Source organism: Myxine glutinosa, chromosome 10 (genome assembly GCF_964187855.1).
Source record: "Myxine glutinosa chromosome 10, kmMyxGlut1.1, whole genome shotgun sequence".
NCBI lineage: Eukaryota > Metazoa > Chordata > Myxini > Myxiniformes > Myxinidae > Myxine > Myxine glutinosa.
This window is the reverse complement of record NC_136270.1, coordinates 6,718,997-6,741,613: the sequence shown is the minus strand read 5'-3', so window position 1 is coordinate 6,741,613 and position 22,617 is coordinate 6,718,997. Positions and strand designations below refer to the sequence as shown.

General features: G+C 47.7%; 1 protein-coding gene across 3 annotated transcripts in view; it reads right to left on the bottom strand.

Annotated features, from left to right (window-relative positions):
* Nucleotides 1-22,617, bottom strand: part of MAP2K4 (mitogen-activated protein kinase kinase 4) — an 81,654-nt gene that overhangs the window by 1,752 nt on the left and 57,285 nt on the right. For all 3 annotated transcript variants that reach the window (XM_068127105.2, XM_068127104.2, XM_068127106.2), the window contains exons 10-11: nucleotides 16,991-17,139; nucleotides 10,758-10,803 (exon numbers count right to left, since the gene is read on the bottom strand). In XM_068127105.2, coding sequence (XP_067983206.1) covers nucleotides 10,758-10,803; nucleotides 16,991-17,139 — 195 coding nt within the window. The remainder of the gene's footprint in view (nucleotides 1-10,757; nucleotides 10,804-16,990; nucleotides 17,140-22,617) is intronic.

Here is a 22,617-nt window from a genome sequence, read left to right as displayed (position 1 = left end):
ATAAAGGTGGGAGCGATGGTGGAAGTGGGAAGGTACCACCCTGACCAACGCACGGAAGGCTGTGCCAAAGTGGTCTCGTAAAGCGTCAGTTACTTGCCGCCGAGGTCGGAGCCACACATTCTGTCTGTCTGTCTGTCTGTCTCTCCCTCTCACATATTCACCAACGGCACACACATTTGCCTGCTAGACTGTGTCAGGTTTGTCCCGCTCGCTCTTCCTGTGTTGTCCTTCCCGCTTTGTCTATCTCATGTGGAGTGTCTAATTGGGCCCTAAGGTTAGGTAGTCAATGAGTCCCATGTGTTCATTGCTTTCGTTGAGAGTGTATGATCGGTAGTTGGGAAGGGATTTGTTTATTTATCAGGTACTGGTTATTCATTGCCTTCCTTGTGTTCCCTTTCTCATAGCCTGGTTGGCTGTCGTGGTTTTTCTTGGCAATTGTAAAAGACCCACTGAGGGACTAATTGGCCAAGGTAAATAACACCAGATATCAAGACCATGCCACTGCCTTTCGGCATCGCTCGGCCATAATTGGGGACGAGGTGTACAGTACCAATAGCGTAATGCTTGGCTGGTTCAGTGGTTCCACGGGCATGGTATCGGAAATTGAAAGGCCGTAATCTGGCCCGGTCCTGAACCACAACAACATTATATGGCGTACCACATAAAATAAAAAATAACAGACAAACCCGAGATTGTAGAACGATGGGTAGCATAAGATGGAGAAACAATGTAAGTATTACACGATCAGTATCACTCCAAAGTGATGATATGTATAACTACAAAGCTATTTGAGAAAAATTCACGAAGGGCTGAAGCCATTTTCATTAAAAAAAAAAAGCAGCAAAACAAAAGTAAGAAATTACCAGGAAATTTAAGAACAGAGGCTCCCAAGTTTGTGGAGGGGGATATGGGGAATGCCCATCAGTGTGGAATTTTAAGAATTCACCCATAAAATATCCTGAGCTAATTATTTCATGGGAAGATGAGCAACGTACAACAAGCAACTCACACAAGTGATGCGCCTAACCCACAGAATATCTTTCGCCCAATCCAGTCCAAATTGAACGGCTTCATTTTACCAAGCAGATCATCACAGTCACGTGGCTCTCGATGCAATTTTCCACAGAATTCGAGGGTTTATTGAATATGCAAGTTGCATGGAAATAAAACACCAATGAGGTGGCCAGACATTCATATTGTCATGCGGACCCTTCCGGTTAACACCAGGGACCGCGGATGGACCAAACGGACTTACTTGAGGCGACGACCAAACACGGATTCGGCTATAAAACGCGGGAATAGAAGAAGGGAAGAGGAAGAAGCGAGAGCGCGTAACTGTGGAAGGGGAACAAACTCAAACGGACACCAGAGTTGAAGGGAATGAGAAATAATAAAAGGGGTTTATTGTAATAAGGATCGGGACAGGAAACGCGACGATAAATCTAATTCCTAAATTGGGATCCCACACACCAGACTCAACAACAGGACACAGGGATGAATGAACAAAAGAAATCGTCGTGTCATGGTGAATGTAGGATGCGGTCTTATCTGTCCGTCGTCTTGCAGTGTATCGTCCAATGGTGCTCCAAACTCTGGTGCAGAGAAATCCTCCATCCACCTCGCACGCTTCGCTAGACCCGAGCCAACGCCCTCGCCGTTTGCACACGAGGTCCCGTTCACCACTCGAAACTCCAGAAGCACCGAGCACCACTCCAAGCACCACGAGCGAACCGTCAGCCCGATGAAGAGAAGCGCAGGGACCAACAGATGTCGTACAGCACCAATAGACCAACGAAGAAGAACGGCAAAAGGGGAGAGAGGGCCAAAAGAGAGCAATTGCGACTGCACGCTATGAAAACCCAAGAGAGCTGCTGCTCCGAACCAAGCGCGAATGTCGTGCAGCGCCCCCCTTTTATGGCCTGGCCTGTGGCGCGCCCTCTGACGCAGTCTCGGCGTGCCCTCTGATTGGTCGAGTGCTTCCCGCACCGGTACTGCTCGACCCCCTCCCTGCCCAGCCAGCCGTCCTCCAGCACGTGGCCCCCGGCCTTGCCACGGGGCCGCTCCAGGCCAGCTGGAGGTGGAGCCGGCTGCGGCCCATGCGGCGGTGCCCTGAACTGGTCCACTGCCCGTTTTCTTCCGAAGTCCTTGTCAGGGAAGGGAATTTAATTACTGTGTGCAATAAAGGGCCGAACTAAGTGTCTACAGGTGTGCGTTGCCATAAGGGACAAAGGTTTGATCACCAGGTTTGACACAAAAGGGCTGTTATCTTTAATCCCTACACCTACCGAGCACACGAACATCCTGGTATGTTCACAGGTATACTCCTTAACCGACAAACCAGACGAAACACACAGAACTTATTACAGGTAGATTGCCTATCGCGACAGACGAAGCATGTTACCTATTCAGATCTACCTGACTCTAGATATTCCTCTACCCCACCGACATAACATCCCCCCCCCCCCCCTGGAACCATAGCTCCTGCTAGGTTCACTGCAGGCGCTACCATTCCGGTCTGAACACTTACTGTCTCATTCTTAATTAGCCTATGAAATTAATCAGGAGGGCTGTGGGAAGTGAGCCGGACTTCCTACCTAGTCTCCTTAACATGCTAATCCCCTTAACAGTCCTGCAAATATGTACAATCATTTCCTTGGTCGTTCCTGTGGTGGAAGGCAACAAACAACACTCAAAAACTAACTTCACCACAAAACTTACCCTTAACCAGAAATTCCAAACTCTACTAAACATTTGTACACACCCGGTCTACAGACCGCGTCCCCCGGTGGATGCCACAAGACGCAACCTTAGCTGCGGGGCCATCCCAATATAATATATAAACCACCTTTAGAGGCCATTTTTCCCAGCAAAGCGGGGGTTGGCCTTTTTCGGGAACCGTGGTTGTTGTTGTTTTTTGGTCCCCTTTTTGAAGCAATGTTTTACGGCCGGATGCCCTTCCTGACGCCAACCCTTTTTGCCGCCTTTTAATGACAAACAGGGAATTACCAGTGAACTGGTACTCAATTAGCCGACCTCGGAAGGATGACAGGCTGAGTCAACCCCCCTGGTGTTAATTCAGCGATCGACCGGGATTCGAACCCAAGATCCTAGGATCCTAAGCCGGCACCCTAGCCGCTAGCCCAACACCAGGGTACCACTAAATTTCCGTGGGCCCTGTCAAGGTGTTACAGGTGAGTGACATGGCTCGGTGGATTTCGTCCACATTCATTCAACACAAACCCCTTAACCACTCATTCTCATTCCATAAATCATCACCCAAAATCATTACAAAGCACACACTGACTACACCCCCCCAGCAGGACCATGGCATTGATGTCATATTCATATGTGCATTTCTCTCTAGGCAGCGGGGAGGTACCGCACAACTAAGATGGTGGGGGCGCTTCAGGCTATGGTGCCCGCAGTCCCAAACACAAGTCAACCGACTTACAAGTTCATTGCACCCCCCCCCCCCACCTTTACCTCTTGGCCCCGTGACAGCCCAACAGCTCTTTCCGTCGTTACCCCGCAGGTGAGGGTCTCCACACACCAGGCTCCATTGCCTCCTGCTTCCGCGCAGCTCCACGGGTCGCCGGGGGTCTCCTTTACCCCACGGCGCCCAACCAGACCCTCCACCGACGAGCTCCAATTTCCAGATACCACTGGCTGCCAGGGGTAATTGCCGCAGAAGGGGGCCACAGGCATCGCTCCTCAGAGCTTGATCTGTACCTGCGGACACACACACCTTCCCCACCCACAAGATCCCAAACACACATTTCCTCCCCCGCTGCCATTCAATTTTCCAACACATATTGCCAACGATGGTACAAAAGAGTTGCCATGGCCTGCCATTGTGAAATCCCCCGTTCACAGTTGAATCATTACGCATTTCAAAACACAATAATCACTCAATAATCATCACTCACTCATCTTTCCAACCTCACGACCACATGAAAACACATCACCACAACACAAAAACACACGCCACCCACAAGACTCTGTGGCACCCATTCCACCCCCCTCACCAGCCATGTCATCACTCGCACCCACCCCCAACTCCAAATTACATGTCCCCAAATTTCCACAGCAAGCCCTGAAGCCTGGGACAGTACACCTCAAAACACTCACCTCAAGTGCAGGTAGTTGCAAGTTGCTCAGACCCAAAGTGCCACCCACCCTCAAAATCCCAAAATTTATCACATTGGGCCTAACAAATTTCACCAAATTTCACTTTTCTCCCCACTATACTGGCAGGTATGTGGGTCCGCATCCAACGGTGATCATCGCTACACAACTACCTGTGGCTACGACAGCTCCGCACCTCTACCGTGCAAGGGTCATCGGTATAAGGTGAGCAGTCAAAACTCCAACATGGCCCATGAGTGTCCATAAGGGTGCAACCCACAATCCATCCTTCGGCCCCACTGCGAGGGACACAGCTGCACCAGCCCCAGCTGGCCAATGTGGTGAGCACCTGCTGCCAACAAACACTACCGCACACACAACCTCGGCCCTGGGGGACGGTCGCAGTACGTAGCATTCCCCTCACGTCACCTACGCCGCCCTCGTCCCCCAGTCCACAGAACTGCAGCCCCCCCCCACACCCCAGTGATCACCCACACTTGACCACACCAAGGTCCAGTCGACAGCCATGCTCCACCAGGAGACCCACCCAGAAGACATGGTCCACACACCTCAGACACCCATAGCACCACGTTGACCCTCAGACAACACAACTCCATCCCCATGACTCCGCGTCCCAAATATCGGCACAGTCGCCGCCGCAACCAGTTGAAGGCTGTCTTGCTAACCTATGAATTTTTATTCCAGTCTCCAACACTGGTCCAGCACACCTGGATCAATAATGGTGTCACTGTGCAGTGACCACCATTTATCTTCACAAAATTCACCCTTAAATTTGCATATAACCCCGAGATTACCAAAGCCAAACATTTTTCACATTTCACGAACCTCACCAAAGAAAGATGCTTTGCCATACACATGCCAGCCGAGCATGGCCCATATGCTCGGCACTTTACAACTTCCCATTCAACACTCCCATGGCTCTCTTCCCAAACCGAGAGTCCATAAATCATAATGGAACATCTGTGGAAGGTCACTCTCACACCATCACGTTCCACAGATGCCCCAATGGTTGTCCGGTGGGCTATCTCATTCCTGTCCATTCGGTTCGACCCGCTCCATAGCCCAGCACAGCATGGCAGGTCACCACATGCTGGCTGTCCCAGAGTCTCAGGGAGAGGGTGTCAAGCCGCGGTCACATCAGGCCCAAGTTGGCCGTCCGTGGTGCCACCACCAAAGCGCGACCCACAACACCTCCCCCTAGTGGGCCTCAATATACGCCATCCTACGCTTGAGAGACCACCTCGGACCCCCTGGAGGTCTTAACCCCCACCAGGGTCCGGTGACCCTGTCGGCCCGAGCCACACGCTCGGGTGGCGCCCCGATGGACAAGGGACGCCACACTCCACCAGACCCAGGTCGTACCACGACACCCATGGCTGGACCCCACCTCCAAATCTCGCCAGCACAGCCCCCCAGCTGGCTGGCATACCAAAATTTCCAAAGGGGCAACTTTTGCCCGAGGCCATCACCAACGACCTCTCTTGGTCCAAATTCCACAGCCCGGGGACCAACTCCAACCAAGGCTGCTCCACTTCAAATTCCCATTTTAATTTTATTTGAGATTTTCTTTTAACAATTTTTATCTCCTGTCCCAAACCACAGCTGCAGGTAACAACCTCAACCACAGGTTGTTCTGCCCCTCCCTGCAGCTGGTTCAAATTCCCTACGGCGACCAAATCTTCAGAGGCTCGATCTCCCGACTCTCCAAGGTCCAAATCCAGTACGGAGCCAACACACTCCCCCAACTGGTTCTTCAATTTTGGAGCCTCCGTTGCCCAATCGTAGTGCATGGTGAGGGTCCCCTCGGTCACCTCAACCACCTCCTCGAACCGACTCACCTCCTCTCCCAAACTCCTTTGGGCCTGGTCAACCTCTACCCCCCTGGGACTGTCCCAGGTCCCCAGCCGCTGGGTCACATCATGCTCATCCCCATCACCAATCATTTCTGGCCCCATCAGGCCTTCCCGAATAAATACCCGGTCCGGCTCCACCACACGGACCCCCAATAATGTTACCCCCTCTCGGTCTGCACCACCGCCCTGGTGCTGCACCATTCCGAATTCATCTCCCGGTTGGGGTGTTGTGACATCCACCCGGCCCCGATAAACCTGCAGGCCAGCAGGTGGGAAACATCGTCCATTTACCTCTAAATTTCCTTCCATTGCCATTCCTGGTGCAATTCCCTGCTCCTGAACAACATGCACATCTGCATGGGCCGTACTCTCTTCCATTCCCAATTTAAATTCCCGCCGTTCTGATTCAAATTCTGCCACCCTTGGCTTCTCCTGGGCTCCAACGGCACCATTCGTTCGTCCTTCCCTCAATTAATTCGTTTGTTCCTTCAAACTATCACTCATTCTTTTGATTCCTTCCCTAAATTTATTCCTTTGGGAGTCCATTTTTCCATCCAACCCATCAATTTTATTTTCCAATCGCTCACTCATTTCTTTACTGGTTCGCTCACTGTGCTCCCTGCTATCGTTTATTCCCTTCATTAGTCTTTCATACATGGCCTGGAAATCCATCGGGGCCGTCCCTGCGGCGGGGGAAGCTCCACCACTATGCTCAACCCTAACTATTTCTGACTCACTCCCAAAGCTTCCCGCATCTTCCATCCCTTCTTTCATATTGCTTACCTCTTCCATCCATAAAGAAGAGGTCGCTTCTCCGCCCGGCCTTTAACAGGAATAAAATTTAACTTTTAACGATGCTCCGTCCGTCAGACGCTGACGGCGCACCGATCGCCGATGCAAATTTATCGCCTCAGACTACGAAAAATTTTGCGTCCAAATTCTCCACACTCCTTGACACCAAATTTACTCAGGGTTCAATCCCACTCCTGACTACCAGTTGTGCGAATCCCTCCAGTTAACACCAGGGACCGCGAATGGACAAACGGACTTACTTGAGGCGACGACCAAACACAGATTCGGCTATAAAACGCGGAAAGAGAAGAAGGGAAGAGGAAGAAGCGGTAGCGCGTAATTGTGGAAGGGGAACAAACTCAAACGGACACCAGAGTTGAAGGGAATGAGAAATAAGAAAAAAGGTTTAATGTAATAAGGATTGGGACAAGAAACGCGACGATAAATCTAATTCCTAAATTGTGATCCCACACACCAGACTCAACAACAGGACACAGGGATGAATGAACAAAATAAATCGTCGTGTAATGGTGAATGAAGGGTGCGGTCTTATCTGTCCGTCGTCTTGCAGTATATCGTCCAATGGTGCTCCAAACTCCGGTGCAGAGAAATCCTCCACCGCCTCGCACGCTTCGCTAGACCCGAGCCAACGCCCTCGCCGTTTGCACACGAGGTCCCGTTCACCACTCTAAGCTCCAGAAGCACCGAGCACCGCTCCAAGCACCATGAGCAAACCGTCAGCCCGATGAAGAGAAGCGCAGGGACCAACAGCTGTCATACAGCGCCAATAGACCAACGAAGAAGAACGGCAAAAGGGGAGAGAGGGCCAAAGGAGAGCAATTGCGACTGCACACTATGAAAACCCAAGAGAGCTGCTGCTCCGAGCCAAGCACGAATGTCGTGCAGCACCCCCCCTTTTATGACCTGGCCTGTGACGTCGGTCTCGGCGCGCCCTCTGATTGGTCGAGTGCTTCCCGCACCGGTACTGCTCGACCCCCTCCCTGCCCAGCCAACCGTCCTCCCGCGCGTGGCCCCCAGCCTTGCCACGAGGCCGTTCCAGGCCAGCTGGAGGTATAGCCGGCTGCGGCCCATGCGGCGGTGCCCCGAACTGGCCCCCTGCCCGTTTTCTTCCGAAGTCCTTGTCAGGAAAGGGAATTTAATTACTGTGTGCAATAAAGGCCCGATCTAAGTGTCTACAGGTGTGCGTTGCCATAAGGGACAAAGGTTTGATCACCAGGTTTGACACACAAGGGCTGTTATCTTTAATCCCTACAACTACCTAGCACACGAACGTCCTGGTATGTTCACAGGTATACTCCTTAACCGACAAACCAGACTAAACACACAGAACTTATTACAGGCAGATTCCCTATCGTGACAGACGAAGCATGTTACCTATTCAGATCTACCTGACTCTAGATATTCCTCTACCCCACCGACATAACAATATCATGTGTTACTCATTCACAGTCGAGGGCCAACCGGATCACTTCAAAATTAGGTCGAAGTTAAGCTGCGTAATGGTATCTGAATGCTAAATTTATTTGGCTGATGATCTTACATCAGTACTAGACTTTAAAGTTGGCAGAAAATCAACAGATTTGGGTTGTATGTCAGAACATCAGGAAGTTCTGTGAATTTTTGTGGGGGTGGGGGTAGGAGGAGGGGAGGGAGGAAGGGAGTAAATTGAGAGACTCCCATCATAATCAACAAACTTGGATCTATCATAGTAAGCCTTCATCAGTCCGATATAAATATGGTGAACACTCCACAAAGATAAAAACACAAACATTACACAAGTATATAGGCTATCAAGGCCACCACCATCGCCACCAGAATATAATAACATATAAAGCGTATTCCTCCCCACGCCCGCCACTCTGAACGTACCACGCGACCCATTCGATTAGCTGACACACATAGTTTAATTACCATAACGTAAGAAAACCCCAACTGATGAGTGGGGCAGGGGGAACCTTAAAGGCATCTCATGCTCACCCCGTTCACTGTGTAATGTGTTTAGCATGTAAATCTAGAATCTCCCGAGAAGACAACGAAAGTGATGAAGCTACGTGCACTTGTACATGATCTGTAACTCTCGACATGGGAATCCTATTCACCTGACAACGAGTAGCAAAATGTCCTTGACAGCTATTTATGTATTTCATAACTTCCAAACTTTGAAAACTCCAGTGCTTCAATATTTATGGGCTCAACGCAGAAATGGTAAGATTTGTCGGAAAAAAATATTCTGTGTTTCTGATGATATGAAATCCCTAAATATCATGAAAATTAAAGTAAAGTGAAAGCAAAAAGGGGTGCCTTGACTGCAATGAATCAAGTGGTGTCATACTCGTCAGGATGGAGGCAGGCCTAGACTGGGACCAATTTAATTCTCCCTCGCATCCAATTCCAGACATCTCACATGGTCTTACATTGGTGGTCTTACACAGGGTGTTGCATCAACAAAATGTGTGAAAATAAACGTAACACAACAAAAAGCCTTGTCTGTTTGAAATCAAACTAGAAAGCATCTGAAAATGCAAAGCCCGTTTGCGTCCGTTTGTATTCAGACGTCTTTGTCTTCTTCCGTATGCTCAAAATGACGAAAACAGTTTAAAAAAGAAATACAAAATGAAAATTGATGATTTTATGCAGTCTTGACCTTTGAGCTTTAGATAAAAAACAACCTGAAAACATAAATATAATCGGTTATTATCTTTTGATTGGTGAACCAATTATGTGACCCAATATGCAAATTCTTAATATTTCAGGTGAATTGGATGAAAATTGACGATTTTATGCAACATTGACCTTTGGATCAAAAACAAACAAACAATCGACTCCTACCTTTTTATAAGTGAACCAATTCAGTGACCCAATATGCAAATTCCTTAAATTTCTGGTCAATCGGGTGAAAAATGGAGATTTTACGCAACCTTGACCATTTGGTCAAAAAAAAAACAATTGCCTTGTAGTTTTTGATTAATGAAACAATTCAGTGACCCAATATGCAAATTCTTAAAATTTCAGGTCAATCGGATGAAAATTGACGATTTTATGTGACGTTGACCTTTGACCTTTTTACAAAATTATAAATTTGCTTTCTCCGTATTATCATCATAAAGCTTTGATGAAAATTTGATGACAAAATAAATGGTAAAAAAGTTACGGCCCGACAACCCGGACACACACACAGACAGACAGACAGACACACACACAGAAGTGATTACAAAACCATGTCTCCTGCTGCACAGGATTAAAATTAAGAATTAAGAAAAATCCTAATCGTAGGATTAAAATTGTTGCGAAGAAAGGTGAAGATACTTGCAAAAAATACACTTGCAGGAAATATTAAGGATGTGAAAGGGTGTAAAGCAGAGTGAGGGATGGATGCCATGTGGCTGAGAATAAAATGCAAAACACATTGAGATTTTGCCATTTGCAGAAACGTTCCTTTACTTGAGGCTATCTATATATTACATACGCTAAAGGGCTGCATTTTCGAACCTCTCCACCATCTTCCACCATGTGCCTTACAACTCCTCGCGTTAGCCTTCCCCATTTAATTCATTTCCTTCCAATCACCTCTCCTTTTCAAATCTCAATTTAAGGCAGCATTTTAATGCACATCCTAAATTGCTCTAAGGGCATTCAAGAGTCAATCAGGAAAGTGTGGCCAAGCAATACACATGCACCAGGCCAGACAGGACGACCAGCTGACTTCCTCTCTGAAGGTCATTAGTGATCCAGCTGAGTTTTGCTGGCAATCCGACAGCAACACGTTCATTTCCCTTGAACAGCTCTATTTTCAGATGCATGAAATCCAAATCCTTAATACTGCTGCCTTCAGCCAGATATTAACTCAATACGTAGCATGTCCGACCACACTACTCGGCCAACGCATTGACTAGTAATTAAAACCACTGTCCGTAAACAAAATGATGATATTTTTAAAAAGCTCACCAGCAGCTCTCTGTACTTTGGTCTTCTTGACTCATCCTTTGTGAGGCTGAATGGAACAAAATAGTGAAAGGAATAGGAATAAAAGGTCAACAGGAAACACCAAAAAACAATAAGTAAAATAAATGCCTCGTTACTAAATTGATCTCAAAGGCAACTCCATCTTAATGAGACGAGGGTACATGCAACTACTCACTCCATACACTGTGTTACAGGGTAAATATAAAACCGGATGCAACAAAGTAGGTTTTGAGATGAGAGAGGAGCTTATTGATGGCAGAGTAATGTGTGAAGAGGTAGAGGGGAATGGGGGAACGGATTGCTGATTGGATATATTAAAGGGAGTACGTTTGCAGGTGTGCGCTGAAATGGGCCGTCTCGTGTATGTATTGTTACTGCTCTGAGTGCGAGCAATGGTGGACCAATGAAAGAAAGGACATTCACGGACAGTTGGAAAGGAAACGTTTAACGATTCGATATATTTTCAAGTATTTACAGTGCAACTCATTGATAGGAAAGAAAAATGGACAAGAGGCAGAAACTTAGCTTAATCTATGCCTTATGACGATTACAACAAATAAACTGCATGGGCGCCCAGCACACGTTCACGGGGGAGGGGCAGGGGAAAACAAATGTTGGGATCCTGTCAGCAAAATGGTTACGATGTTACCAGGACCTTGTTGGCTTGATTCACCAACGAGCACCACGCCGGTAAAGGGCAGTCCCCAGCACGAGCACGAAGAAGCAGTCACCAGCTTGAACACGGGCAGAGAATCCCAGCACGAACACGAAGGGGCAGTCCCAGCACAAACACGGGCAGGCAAGGAGGCATGTGCAGAGAGTCCGATGAACACGTGTAGAGTGTCCGATGACCACGTGCAGAGTGCATAGAGTCCGATAAACATGTGCAGCGTGTCCGATGATCACATGCAGAGTGCAACCGGCAGGCAGAGAGCAGGCACGTGCAGATAGAACAAAGTCCAAAGCAGCAGAGAGAGAATCAAGTCGTGGCCTCGTGCAGAAAGCGAGTCCGTCGTACACACGTGCAGCGAGAGGGAGCAGAGAAAGAGGAAGAGGGGGAGAGAGGGAGAGAGCGAGAGAGAGCACAGAGAGGCCCACGTGCACAGAGAGCAAAAAAAAACACGTGCCGAGCGAACAAAGTCCAAGGCCTTTCTATCCAGCCCCTTCCAAGGGTTGGGCTGTTTGAGGGTGTTTTCTGGGCTGCCGGTTGGTGGAGTCTGGCTTTCCTGCCCCACGAGCCCTCCCCAAAGTTGCTCTGGTGTTGATTAGTGGCCCATTGTGTTACCATGCCCCCACAAGCCCTCTCAAAGGGACTTTCACCTGATGCATTTGAAAAGTTCCCTTCCAACAAAATGTTGTTGCTGGCATCCACCCTTGAGGCCTTTGGCCTGTCCTCGGTCCTTCAAGACTTTGAATGCAATCTCTTTGTGCACCTGCCTGGCTTCCCCTTTTGAGGGGAGGGCCTGTCTTTCCCTCCCCAACACATATCGATATACTAACCCATATAAGGGGCAGACAACAAACAACAACAGGCATTTTAAGGCCATTTTCCCTGCAAGAGCGGGGGTTAGCCTTGCGGTCCCCATGACAATCTTCTCCATTTTGCCCTATTTTCTGCATCTCCCCTTGTTAACCCCCTTGCCCGCATTTCTTCTTCGACCATCTTTAGCCAGGTCTTTCTCGGTCTTCCCCGTCCTCTACTTCCTTCCACATTCATTTCCATCACTCTTCTCAACCAGTCACTTTCATCCTTCCTCAACACATGACCAAACCATCTCAAACTGTTTCTCTTCACAGCATCCATCACAAGCTCTATTCCCATCATCTTTCGCAGTTCATCATTTGTCTTCCTCTCTCTCAACGATACTCCACACATCCGTCGAACCATTCGCATTTCCACCCTTTCCAGCCTTCGTTGCTGCTCTACGTTCATTACCGATGTCTGGCTCCCATAAATCATAACACTTCTCACACATGCAGCATACACCTTTCCCTTCAGCTTCAACGACACTCCCCTCCTCGTCAGCACGCCACTCAGTTCCCGAAACTTCTTCCATGCACATCTCACTCGAGCCACCATTGCCGAGTCTGATCCACCTTCTCCATTCAGCATGTCTCAGAGGTAACAAAATTTTTCACACCTTCCAGCTTCATGCCATCTCCAAGATCCAACTCAATATTTCCTCCATCTGCAGCTCCCTCTGTGCACACCTTACACTTGAATGTAGCTGCCACACTGGTTAATGCCCCTCTCAAACCACTACATTTTTGATGAACCCACTCAGCGCACATTGTACATTGAATGGAATTCACTCCGACACCCTTCCTGCACACAGCACACGGCCACTTCCCAGTTCTTTCCACCTCACCACATGCTTTACCACTTGCCATCCCCTTCGTTTTTCCGATATTCACCTTCAGACCTTTTGTCTCCATACATTCCTTCCACTTGTTCGTCTTCTCCTTTAGTCCATCCATACTTTCTGCAATCAACACCAGATCATCTGCATACAACTCCCACGGTAAACCCTCCTTTACGTTCCGAGCCAGCACCTCCATCACAGCTACAAATAGTGGTGGACTTAGTACCGACCCCTGATGCACTCCCACCTTCACCTCAAACTCACCACTGTTCCCGTCCTTCGTCCTTACAGCTGTGCACGCTCTTTTGTACATTGCCATTACTACTCTGATCAACCATTCCTCCACTCGTAACTTCCTCAATGCCCATGTCACTACTTCACGTGGAACCCTATCAAATGCTTTCTCCAGATCAACAAACCCAAGAAACAACTTCTTCCTCTTCTCCATGTACTTCTCCTGCAACTGCCTCACAATAAAAAGCACGTCTGTCATTCCTCTTCCTAGCATAAATCCAAACTGCATTTCGTCAATCTTCACTTTCTACCTTATCCTCCTCTCCAACACCCTTTCCAATACCTTCATTCCATGCTCCAATAACTTTATCGCTCGATACGAGCCACAGTCCAGAGGTTCACCTTTCCACTTGTATAGAGGGGTGAGGGTACTCAGTTCCCAATCCATTGGAATGCAGCCTTCTTTCACCACCAGATTGCAGATCTCTGTCATTCTCTTCACACCCCAATTTCCCGCTGCCTTCAACATATCTCCCACAACTCCCGTCGGCCCTCCCGCTTTTCTACTCTTCATTGCTTTTATCGCTTCCTCAACGTCCTTCTCGGTTATCTTCTCTGCCGGTCCTAAAACTGGGTGACTCTCTATGATGCCATCCCATCCATTCTCTGCATTCAACAGTATTTCCATACATCTCTTCCATCTTCCTTTAATTCCATCTGGGTCCACAACGATTTGTCCCACTTCATCCTTCAAGCAACTCACCCCCATCACATCACACCTCTCTTTCGCTATCTGCTTTGCAATCCTGAATACCGCTCTCTGACCCTCTTCCAAATCCAAGCGTTCTCCGAACATCTTCCTACGTGCCTCCTGCACCTTTGCTACCTCTTTCTTTGCAGTCTTCTTGGCTGCCTTATAACTTTCATGCTCTGCCTTTTCTGCCCCCATACCCTGCACCTTCTGCCACTCATTGACCTTCTTCCTCTTCTCGTCAATCTTCTTTCCAACTTCATCATCCCACCACCATGTTTCCGAGTGCCTCCGAGAGTCTTCGTGAGTGGTCCTTTTGTCCATCCACATACCATTTTTCATTGACATCCAACCACTTTCAAGCTCAACCACACCATCCTCTACCATACTCAGCCTCTCTTTTAATGCCTCCCTCACTGTCACCTCTTTCAACCTCCACACCTTCATTCTCGGTTGGTACATCACCCGCCGAGCTCTCCTTGCACCTTTCACCCTTATGTCGCAGACAACCAAGTGGTGCTGTGAAACAGCCTCATCCCCCGGGATCACCTTTGTATCCCGGAGGTGCCCCCGATCTCGCCTATGCACCAGCAGGTAGTCAACGGTTGTCATCGACCCACCTGACGTGTATGTAACAAGCTTATTATCCTCTTTCTGGAACTGAGTATTACAAATCAACAAATCAGCTCCATCAGCAAACTCCAAAATCCTTTCACCTTCTCCATTTCTCACACCATATCCGTAACCCCCATGAACTTCCTCAAAACCGTCCAAAACCTTCCCACATGTCCATTTAGGTCTCCTCCCACCACAACAACTTCCTCATCTTTCACGTTTTCCATCAGCTTCTCTATCGCACACCAGAACTTGTCCTTCTCTTCATCGCTCCGACCAACCTGCGGAGCATATCCCGAGATGACGTTCACCAAGAGCTTTCCAATCATCATTTTCACCATCATCAACCTTTCACTCACTCTAGTCAAACTCACCACACTGTCTACAAACTCCTCAGAAACAGGACACCAATACCATTCACACCCTCCGGGCACCCTTGCCACACAAACTTGTATTTCTGTCCCTGCCTACCCTTCACCATTCTCACACCACTTCCCTTCCATCTCGTCTCCTGCACACAACATATGTCCACTCTTCTTCTGACCAATACTTCCACCACTTCTCCTGATCTCCCTGTCATTGTCCCTACATTCCATGTCCCAAACCTCAGAAACCGATCTCCACGTCGGGCATCAGACGTTTCGTCATCATAAATGGAGTGATTTCCTCCCTTGCTTCGATCGGGTTCCCCACCTTGAGTTTTGACGAGAGGGAGTGGGGTCCCCCACGGGGTACTTCGGGCTGTACCCTGCCCATATGTAGTTGTAATTGTCATGGTTCTCTTTTTGAGGCAATGTTTTTAAAGCCGGATGCCCTTCCTGACGCCAACCCTTTCAGTCGCCTCTTACGACACGCAGGGATACGGTGTACCTATTCTAAACCGGGGTACACACCATATAAGGGGAAGGGACTAAGATAATGTTCTGCTATGAATTAACTATACTAAGGGGGACAGGGGGACATACATATGTATGGTGGTTGCCATTACTTCTTAGCGGTTTCCCAAAACCGCAACAGCATGTAGATGTATATACAAGAAAACGAACACGACATAATAAGAATAACCGAAGCTTTTTGTGCTGTACTCCTCAAGGTAATTTGCAGAAATAGAAAGAGGAAGTAAAAGATCGTGCATATATAAGCATGTCTATGTAAGAGCCACACCAATTAGTTCATCAGTCATGAAGTCATTGGTAATCTGAACACTCATTGGTTCACCCATTGGTTGACTCAGTCACCACTATCTCTGGCTCCAATTGGCTGGAGTGGAGTTGAGAGCGATGACTCACCAGCACCAATACCTTGGAGGGAGGTGGGATGGGGTACCCCCAAAGCTGAGGACTCACCATTTGCAGCCATACCATGCACAGTGGTCGGGGCAACACCTTTAATCTTTCGATGTTGAAAGAGAATGAGAGAATGTACAAATTCCTTTTGAAGACACATTATAGGGTCTGTGTAATGGATGAAGGTTGCTTCCAACATACGTAGATGTAACGTACTCCGACCTCGGCTCAATATCTTGAACATATCTGCATTGTTCTGGTCTGCACAACTGGGGTTGGCTACCAAGTGCCGTGCAATGGCAGAAGAAGAAGAAACGGTCGATGGTCTTTCAACATTCTTACACAATTGTATCGGTTGAGTCCTGACTCCTAAGTTCTTTCCTCAAATCGCCAGGGGGACATGCTGTTTGATACAATCAGCCAACCTTTGGGTTGTACGGCCCACGTACCGAGCTTCACATCGCCACTTACCCTCATATATAACATTGCTGATTTGTAAGGTGGGCAGCACATCCTTGTTGACTGACGTGAGCAGACGGCAAGAGGTGACGATTACTCGAGGTTGCACAGTCAGGTACGTGTTTGATACCGTATGTTTGATTTGTTCTTCAAACCTTTGTGATGATTGTCCTTTCCATGGCATCCTGATATATACCGGACATTTGTCAGGACCGATCTTGTGTTCCTTTGTTGTGTTGAGAAACTTGTGCACGTATCTCTTGATTCTATACTCCGGACAAACAAACAAACAAACAAACAAACAAACAAATAAATAAATAAATAAATGAACAAACAAACAAACAAACAAACAAACAAACAAATATATATATATATATATATATACACATACATACATACACATACATACATACATACACTCATAGAAGAACTGGAATAATGACAAAATGTAAGAGACTTTCTCGATATACGGCTCCAACAGTAGGCAATGAGTGGTAACAAGCTCACCAACTATTGACGAAGTTGATGAAACTTGCAGAGAACTCTCTGTCGTCTGAGTTATTGAGTTGTGGAGGATCACCCTTTACCACCTGGGTAAGCTGATCAAACACGCTGTTCCACTTGGGGTAAGGGAACTTTCCCGTGGCAAGCTCGATCTGTCACAGGTTTGTGAAGGAATGGGAGAGAGTGCATTAAACACCACAAAACTTGTTTTAAGGAAATTAAACGGTTATGATGTCCCAAGAAGCTTGTGCTGAGCATGCTTCTCACAAAGAAAGCACACAAATCGAGCATAGTTTTCCATTCTATTTAAATTTCACATTTTGAAGAGCTCTATTCCAGTGGCGGTGGCATACACTGATGGGATTTGCATAACTATGCAGATGCAACATAAAATGACAGACCATGATGCTTTATTAGTGACGAGCTGAATGCACCGGCATTGCCCGGGTTCTTTTTGAATGAATTTAATCTTCTGTACTAAAAAGGGAATAAAAGGCGGCCTTTGTGAAGCAGCGGAGTTTGACTATCCGGCCGCGGCCGCATTTTGTTCATTTACTACTATAATTCAGCTTTTACTCGCGGCCGTATAAGATTGACTACTATAACTCAGCTATAACCCTGGTGTTGGGCTAGCGGCTAGGGTGCCGGCTTAGGATCCTAGGATCCTGGGTTCGAATCCCGGTCAATCGCTGAATTAACGCCAGGGGGGTTGACTCAGCCTGTCATCCTTCCGAGGTCGGCTAATTGAGTACCAGTTCACTGGTAATTCCCTGTTTGTCGTTAAAGGCGGCAAAAAGGGTTGGCGTCAGGAAGGGCATCCGGCCGTAAAACATTGCTTCAAAAAGGGGACCAAAAAACAACAACAACCACGGTCCCCGAAAAAGGCCAACCCCCGCTTTGCGGGGGAAAATGGCCTCTAAAGGTGGTTATTTTTTTTTTTTTTTTTAACTCAGCTCAGCTTTTAATTGCGAAATGGGCCCAGCCCGGCCGAGGCGGCCTCTACCAACCTCGCCACCTAGCCTATAACATTCCCGGGGCCTGTCCCGACATTTTTTGTTTCAGAGGTTTCCTCCTATCTTTCACTGTTCAGGAGATTAGCGCGTGCAGACAAACAAAAACTTTTTATATATAGAAGAAGAAGAAGATAAGAACACCAATAAAATAACAAATTCTTATACAGTGGAACCTTGACTTACGAGTTTAATTCGTTCTGTGACCGAGCTCGTAACTCAATTTGCTCGTTTCTCAAATCAAATTTCCCCATTAAAATGCATTGAAATGCTATTAATCCGTTCCAGCCCCCAAAAAACCACACCAATTTTTTTTGTTACGTGTTTTTAAATAAGAAAAATGTACTTTATAAATAACAAATAATGTATAAACAAGCACGACCTCGTATATACTGTACATAATAAAAGAGAATGTAAAGAAATAAACTGGTTTTATTAAGTGTATTTACCTTGAAGATCAGACGAAGATGCTGGCGGAGGTAGAGGAGATAACTTTTGCCTTTTTCGCCACACTTTCCTCGCTTTCACTTGCAGGGCGTTTCAAGAAAAACCTGTCCAACGAGGTTTGTTTCTTCCTCCCTTTCAAAATGTTTCGAAAATGAGTGAGGCAAGTGTCGTTACACAGCGCCAACGCACGACCTGTTGCAACTTTTTCAGGGTGTTTCTTTTCAATAAACTCTGAAATTTTCTCCCACATTCCCAACATTTCCTTAATCTCACTTGTAGCGATAACCACCTCCGCCTCTGGCTCCTCCGCGTTAATTTCCTGCAAAACCTCCGTCTTCTGCTGCTGCTGTAGCTTCTTTAATTCCTCCGTTGTCAGTTCCTCGTTGTGCTTCTCGACGAGGTCGTTAACGTCTTCTTCATTCACTTGCAGGCCCATGGACTTTCCGAGGGACACAATCTCCTCCACCACTAACACTTCAGGTTCGAATCCTTCAAAGTCCCTTTCGGACACAACCTCAGGCCACAGCTTCTTCCATGCAGAGTTTAAGGTGCTCCTTGTAACACCCTGCCAGGCCATGTCGATAATTCTGAGGCAGGTCACGATATTGTAGTGATCCTTCCAGAACTCTCGAAGGGTGAGGTTTGTGCTCTCCGTAACCTCAAAGCAGCGCCGGAACAGGTGCTTGGTGAAGAGCTTTTTGAAATTTGAAATCACCTGCTGGTCCATGGGCTGCAGGATAGGGGTGGTGTTGGCTGGAAGGTAGAGGACCTTAATGAACTTAAATTCTTCAAGGGTGTCGTCTTCGAGGTTTGGTGGGTGTGCGGGAGCATTGTCAAGGACGAGAAGGGCTTGCAGGGGTAGGTTATTTTCCAAAAGGTACTTCTTGATGGCAGGACCAATGACCAGGTTTACCCACTCCACAAAGAACTGCCTGGTGACCCACGCCTTTGCGTTTCCTCTCCACATAACCTGCAGTTTTTCTTTAAGTATCCTATGAGACTTAAAGGCTCTGGGGTTTTCAGAGTGATATACGAGTAGCGGCTTAATCTTGCAGTCACCACTCGCATTCGCGCACAGTGCAAGGGTTAACCTATCCTTCATGGGTTTGTGGCCTGGCATGCTCTTCTCCTCTGCCGTTATATACGTCCTCCTCGGCATCTTTTTCCAGAAGAGCCCTGTCTCGTCACAGTTGAAGATTTGCTGGGGGATGTATCCTTCAGCTTCTATCAGTTTGGCAAAAGTTATAATAAAATCTTCAGCTGCCTTCACATCCGAGCTTGCTGCCTCACCATGCCTGACGACGGAGTGAATGCCGGTCCTCTTCTTAAAATTATCAAACCATCCCCGACTGGCTTTGAATGACTCTTCCGATGCCTCGTCCGTTGATGTTCCCGCCGTCTGCTGCACCAAATCCCCGTAAATGTCTCGGGCCTTCTCACAGATGATGCTCTCGGTCACGGTATCTCCTGCGAGCTGCTTCTCCGTCAACCACACAAACAACAACTTCTCCATCTCTTCATGGATAGAGGTCCGGAGCTTTGAAATAATCGTAACGCCCTTGGCTGGCGTTATAGCCTTTATCGACTCCTTCTGCTTCAAAATCGTACATATCGTAGAAGTACTACGATCGTACTGCCTCGCCAAGTCGACAACACGCACACCTCGCTCATGTTGTTCGACGATTGCGTGTTTTATAGCCAAGCACATCATCCTCTTCTTCTTCTCAGCACTGCCCTTGGCACTCAATTTCTTAGGACCCATGGTTAAAACTAAGAAATTTTCCAAAATAACCAAAATGCGAAAACAAAACAGCAGCGATATACGGCAGAGATACTTGCACGGCAAGATAACCACGTGACCGGAACCCACCTGGTGGGGGGTGGCGTAAGCTCCAAAATAACCAAAATGCGAAAACAAAACAGCAGCGATATACGGCAGAGATACTTGCACGGCAAGATAACCACGTGACCGGAACCCACCTGGTGGCGGGTGGCGTAAGCTCCAAAATAACCAAAATGCGAAAACAAAACAGCAGCGATATACGGCAGAGATACTTGCACGGCAAGATAACCACGTGACCGGAACCCACCTGGTGGCGGGTGGCGTAAGCTCCAAAATAACCAAAATGCGAAAACAAAACAGCAGCGATATACGGCAGAGGTGCTTGTACGGCAAGATAACCACGTGACCGGAACCCACCTGGTGGCGGGTGGCGTAAGCTCCAAAATAACCAAAACGCGAAAACAAAACAGCAGCGATATACGGCAGAGATACTTGCACGGCAAGATAACCACGTGACCGGAACCCACCTGGTGGCGGGTGGCGTAAGCTCCAAAATAACCAAAATGCGAAAACAAAACAGCAGCGATATACGGCAGAGATGCTTGCACGGCAAGATAACCACGTGACCGGAACCCACCTGGTGGCGGGTGGCGTAAGCTCGTAACTCGGCTCGCATCTCAAAGCAATAAACCGCCCGAGCGACGGCTCGTATCTCGGAAAACTCGTAAGTTGGTGCACTCGTAAGTCAAGGTTCCACTGTACATCGAAGAATAATATTTTCTGAGGAAGTCTTGATTAACCTAAAAGTACTGTATTTCATTCCAACTATATTCGAGGAGATCGACAAAATAGTGCAGAAGCAACAAATATACCTTTGAGCTGTCAAGCCCGGGCTCGATTCATGACCCCACTATAACCTGTCGGATTGGTGCTTCACATGCAGGTTGTTACATCTGGGGCCTTCACTCAAACCTGACTGATCTCTCCATACAGGTTGCTGCTGACAAACCAGACTTGATCTGCTTAACAGAAACTTTCCTCCTTCAAGATGTCTCTGATTCCTTAATATCTCTTCCTGGTTACTCCCTCCTCCGGTATGATAGACCTGAGCCTCGTCCTGGTGGTGGGGTGGATATCTTTATCAAAAACTCTCTTCCTCACTCTCCTTGCACTGCCCTCTCTCCACCCCACCCCCAAGAGTACCTCTGGTTATGGCATCTCCTCCGCTCCCACCTTTTGTTCATATGTGTTCTGTACCATCAACCAAACAGTGATGACTCCATTTACATCTCGCTGGTCTGACAACATGGACCAACTTCTACCCACTCATCCCAACTCTCTCTTCCTCATATGTGGCGACTTCAATTGTCATTGCCTGGGTGTGGGTACCTCTCTCACCTGCAATGGCACCTCAGCAAAGGACTTCTGTGACTCATTGGGACTAACACAATTTCCCGACCTGGATCTCAGTCAACGGTGTATCATATCTTCTCGACTAGGTTATGACTAACTTCCCTGCAAATGTCTGCTGTTCTTCTTCTGCTCCAATCGGTTCATCTGATCATTTCCTTGTTAAAGTGTACATCTGTCTGGCCATACTCAGAGAGCCTCCTCAGCGTCAACGAGTCTGACATTTCACTCAGGCCGACTGGCATGGTCTTCAAGCAGCCATCAATCACCTGGACTGGTCTCCCATCTCTCCTGCCTCTGACATCAACTCATCCTGGGAATTCATCCAAAGAAAATTGCTTTCTTTCATGCACAGATTTATTCCATCTCTTCTTCAGTTGTCATACCCTTCCTCCTGTCTATGGATTCACTAAAGCTTGAGCTGAGGCAGTTGACCTGAAACAACTTGCCTTCACCTCATGGAAGGCAAATCCAAATGAAGGTAATCTCAGTTCCTTCCACAAAGCTCGAAACAAGTGTGCGTCTACCCTCAGGAAAGTCAGGAAACAATATCTCTCTACTTTCAAGACTGAACTCTCAAACCCTGCTCGCCAAACTCTCTCTTATGGCATCCATAGAAATCTCCACGCATGTCTTGCGGACTTCCTCTCCTGTCGTAATCAACGTGTGGCTCTAAATGGAATTCTCTCATCTCCTCTTCCTGTCCAGGCTGGAGTTCCTCAAGGCAGTCTTCTGGGCCCTGCGCTTCTTCTAATCTTCATTAATGATCTCTTCGAATCTCTGGAAAATCCTCTCTATCTCTTTGCTGATGACTCCACTCTCTGCCGCTCCATTCCTCTTCCCTCAGATCGGCAGTCTGCAGCCTCCTCACTCTCTGAATACCTGGACAAAATCACAGACTGGTCAAACAAGTAGAACATGTCTTTCAATCCTGACAAATCTCACACTCTTACTATGTTTCTCCAAAAAGACCGACTGGA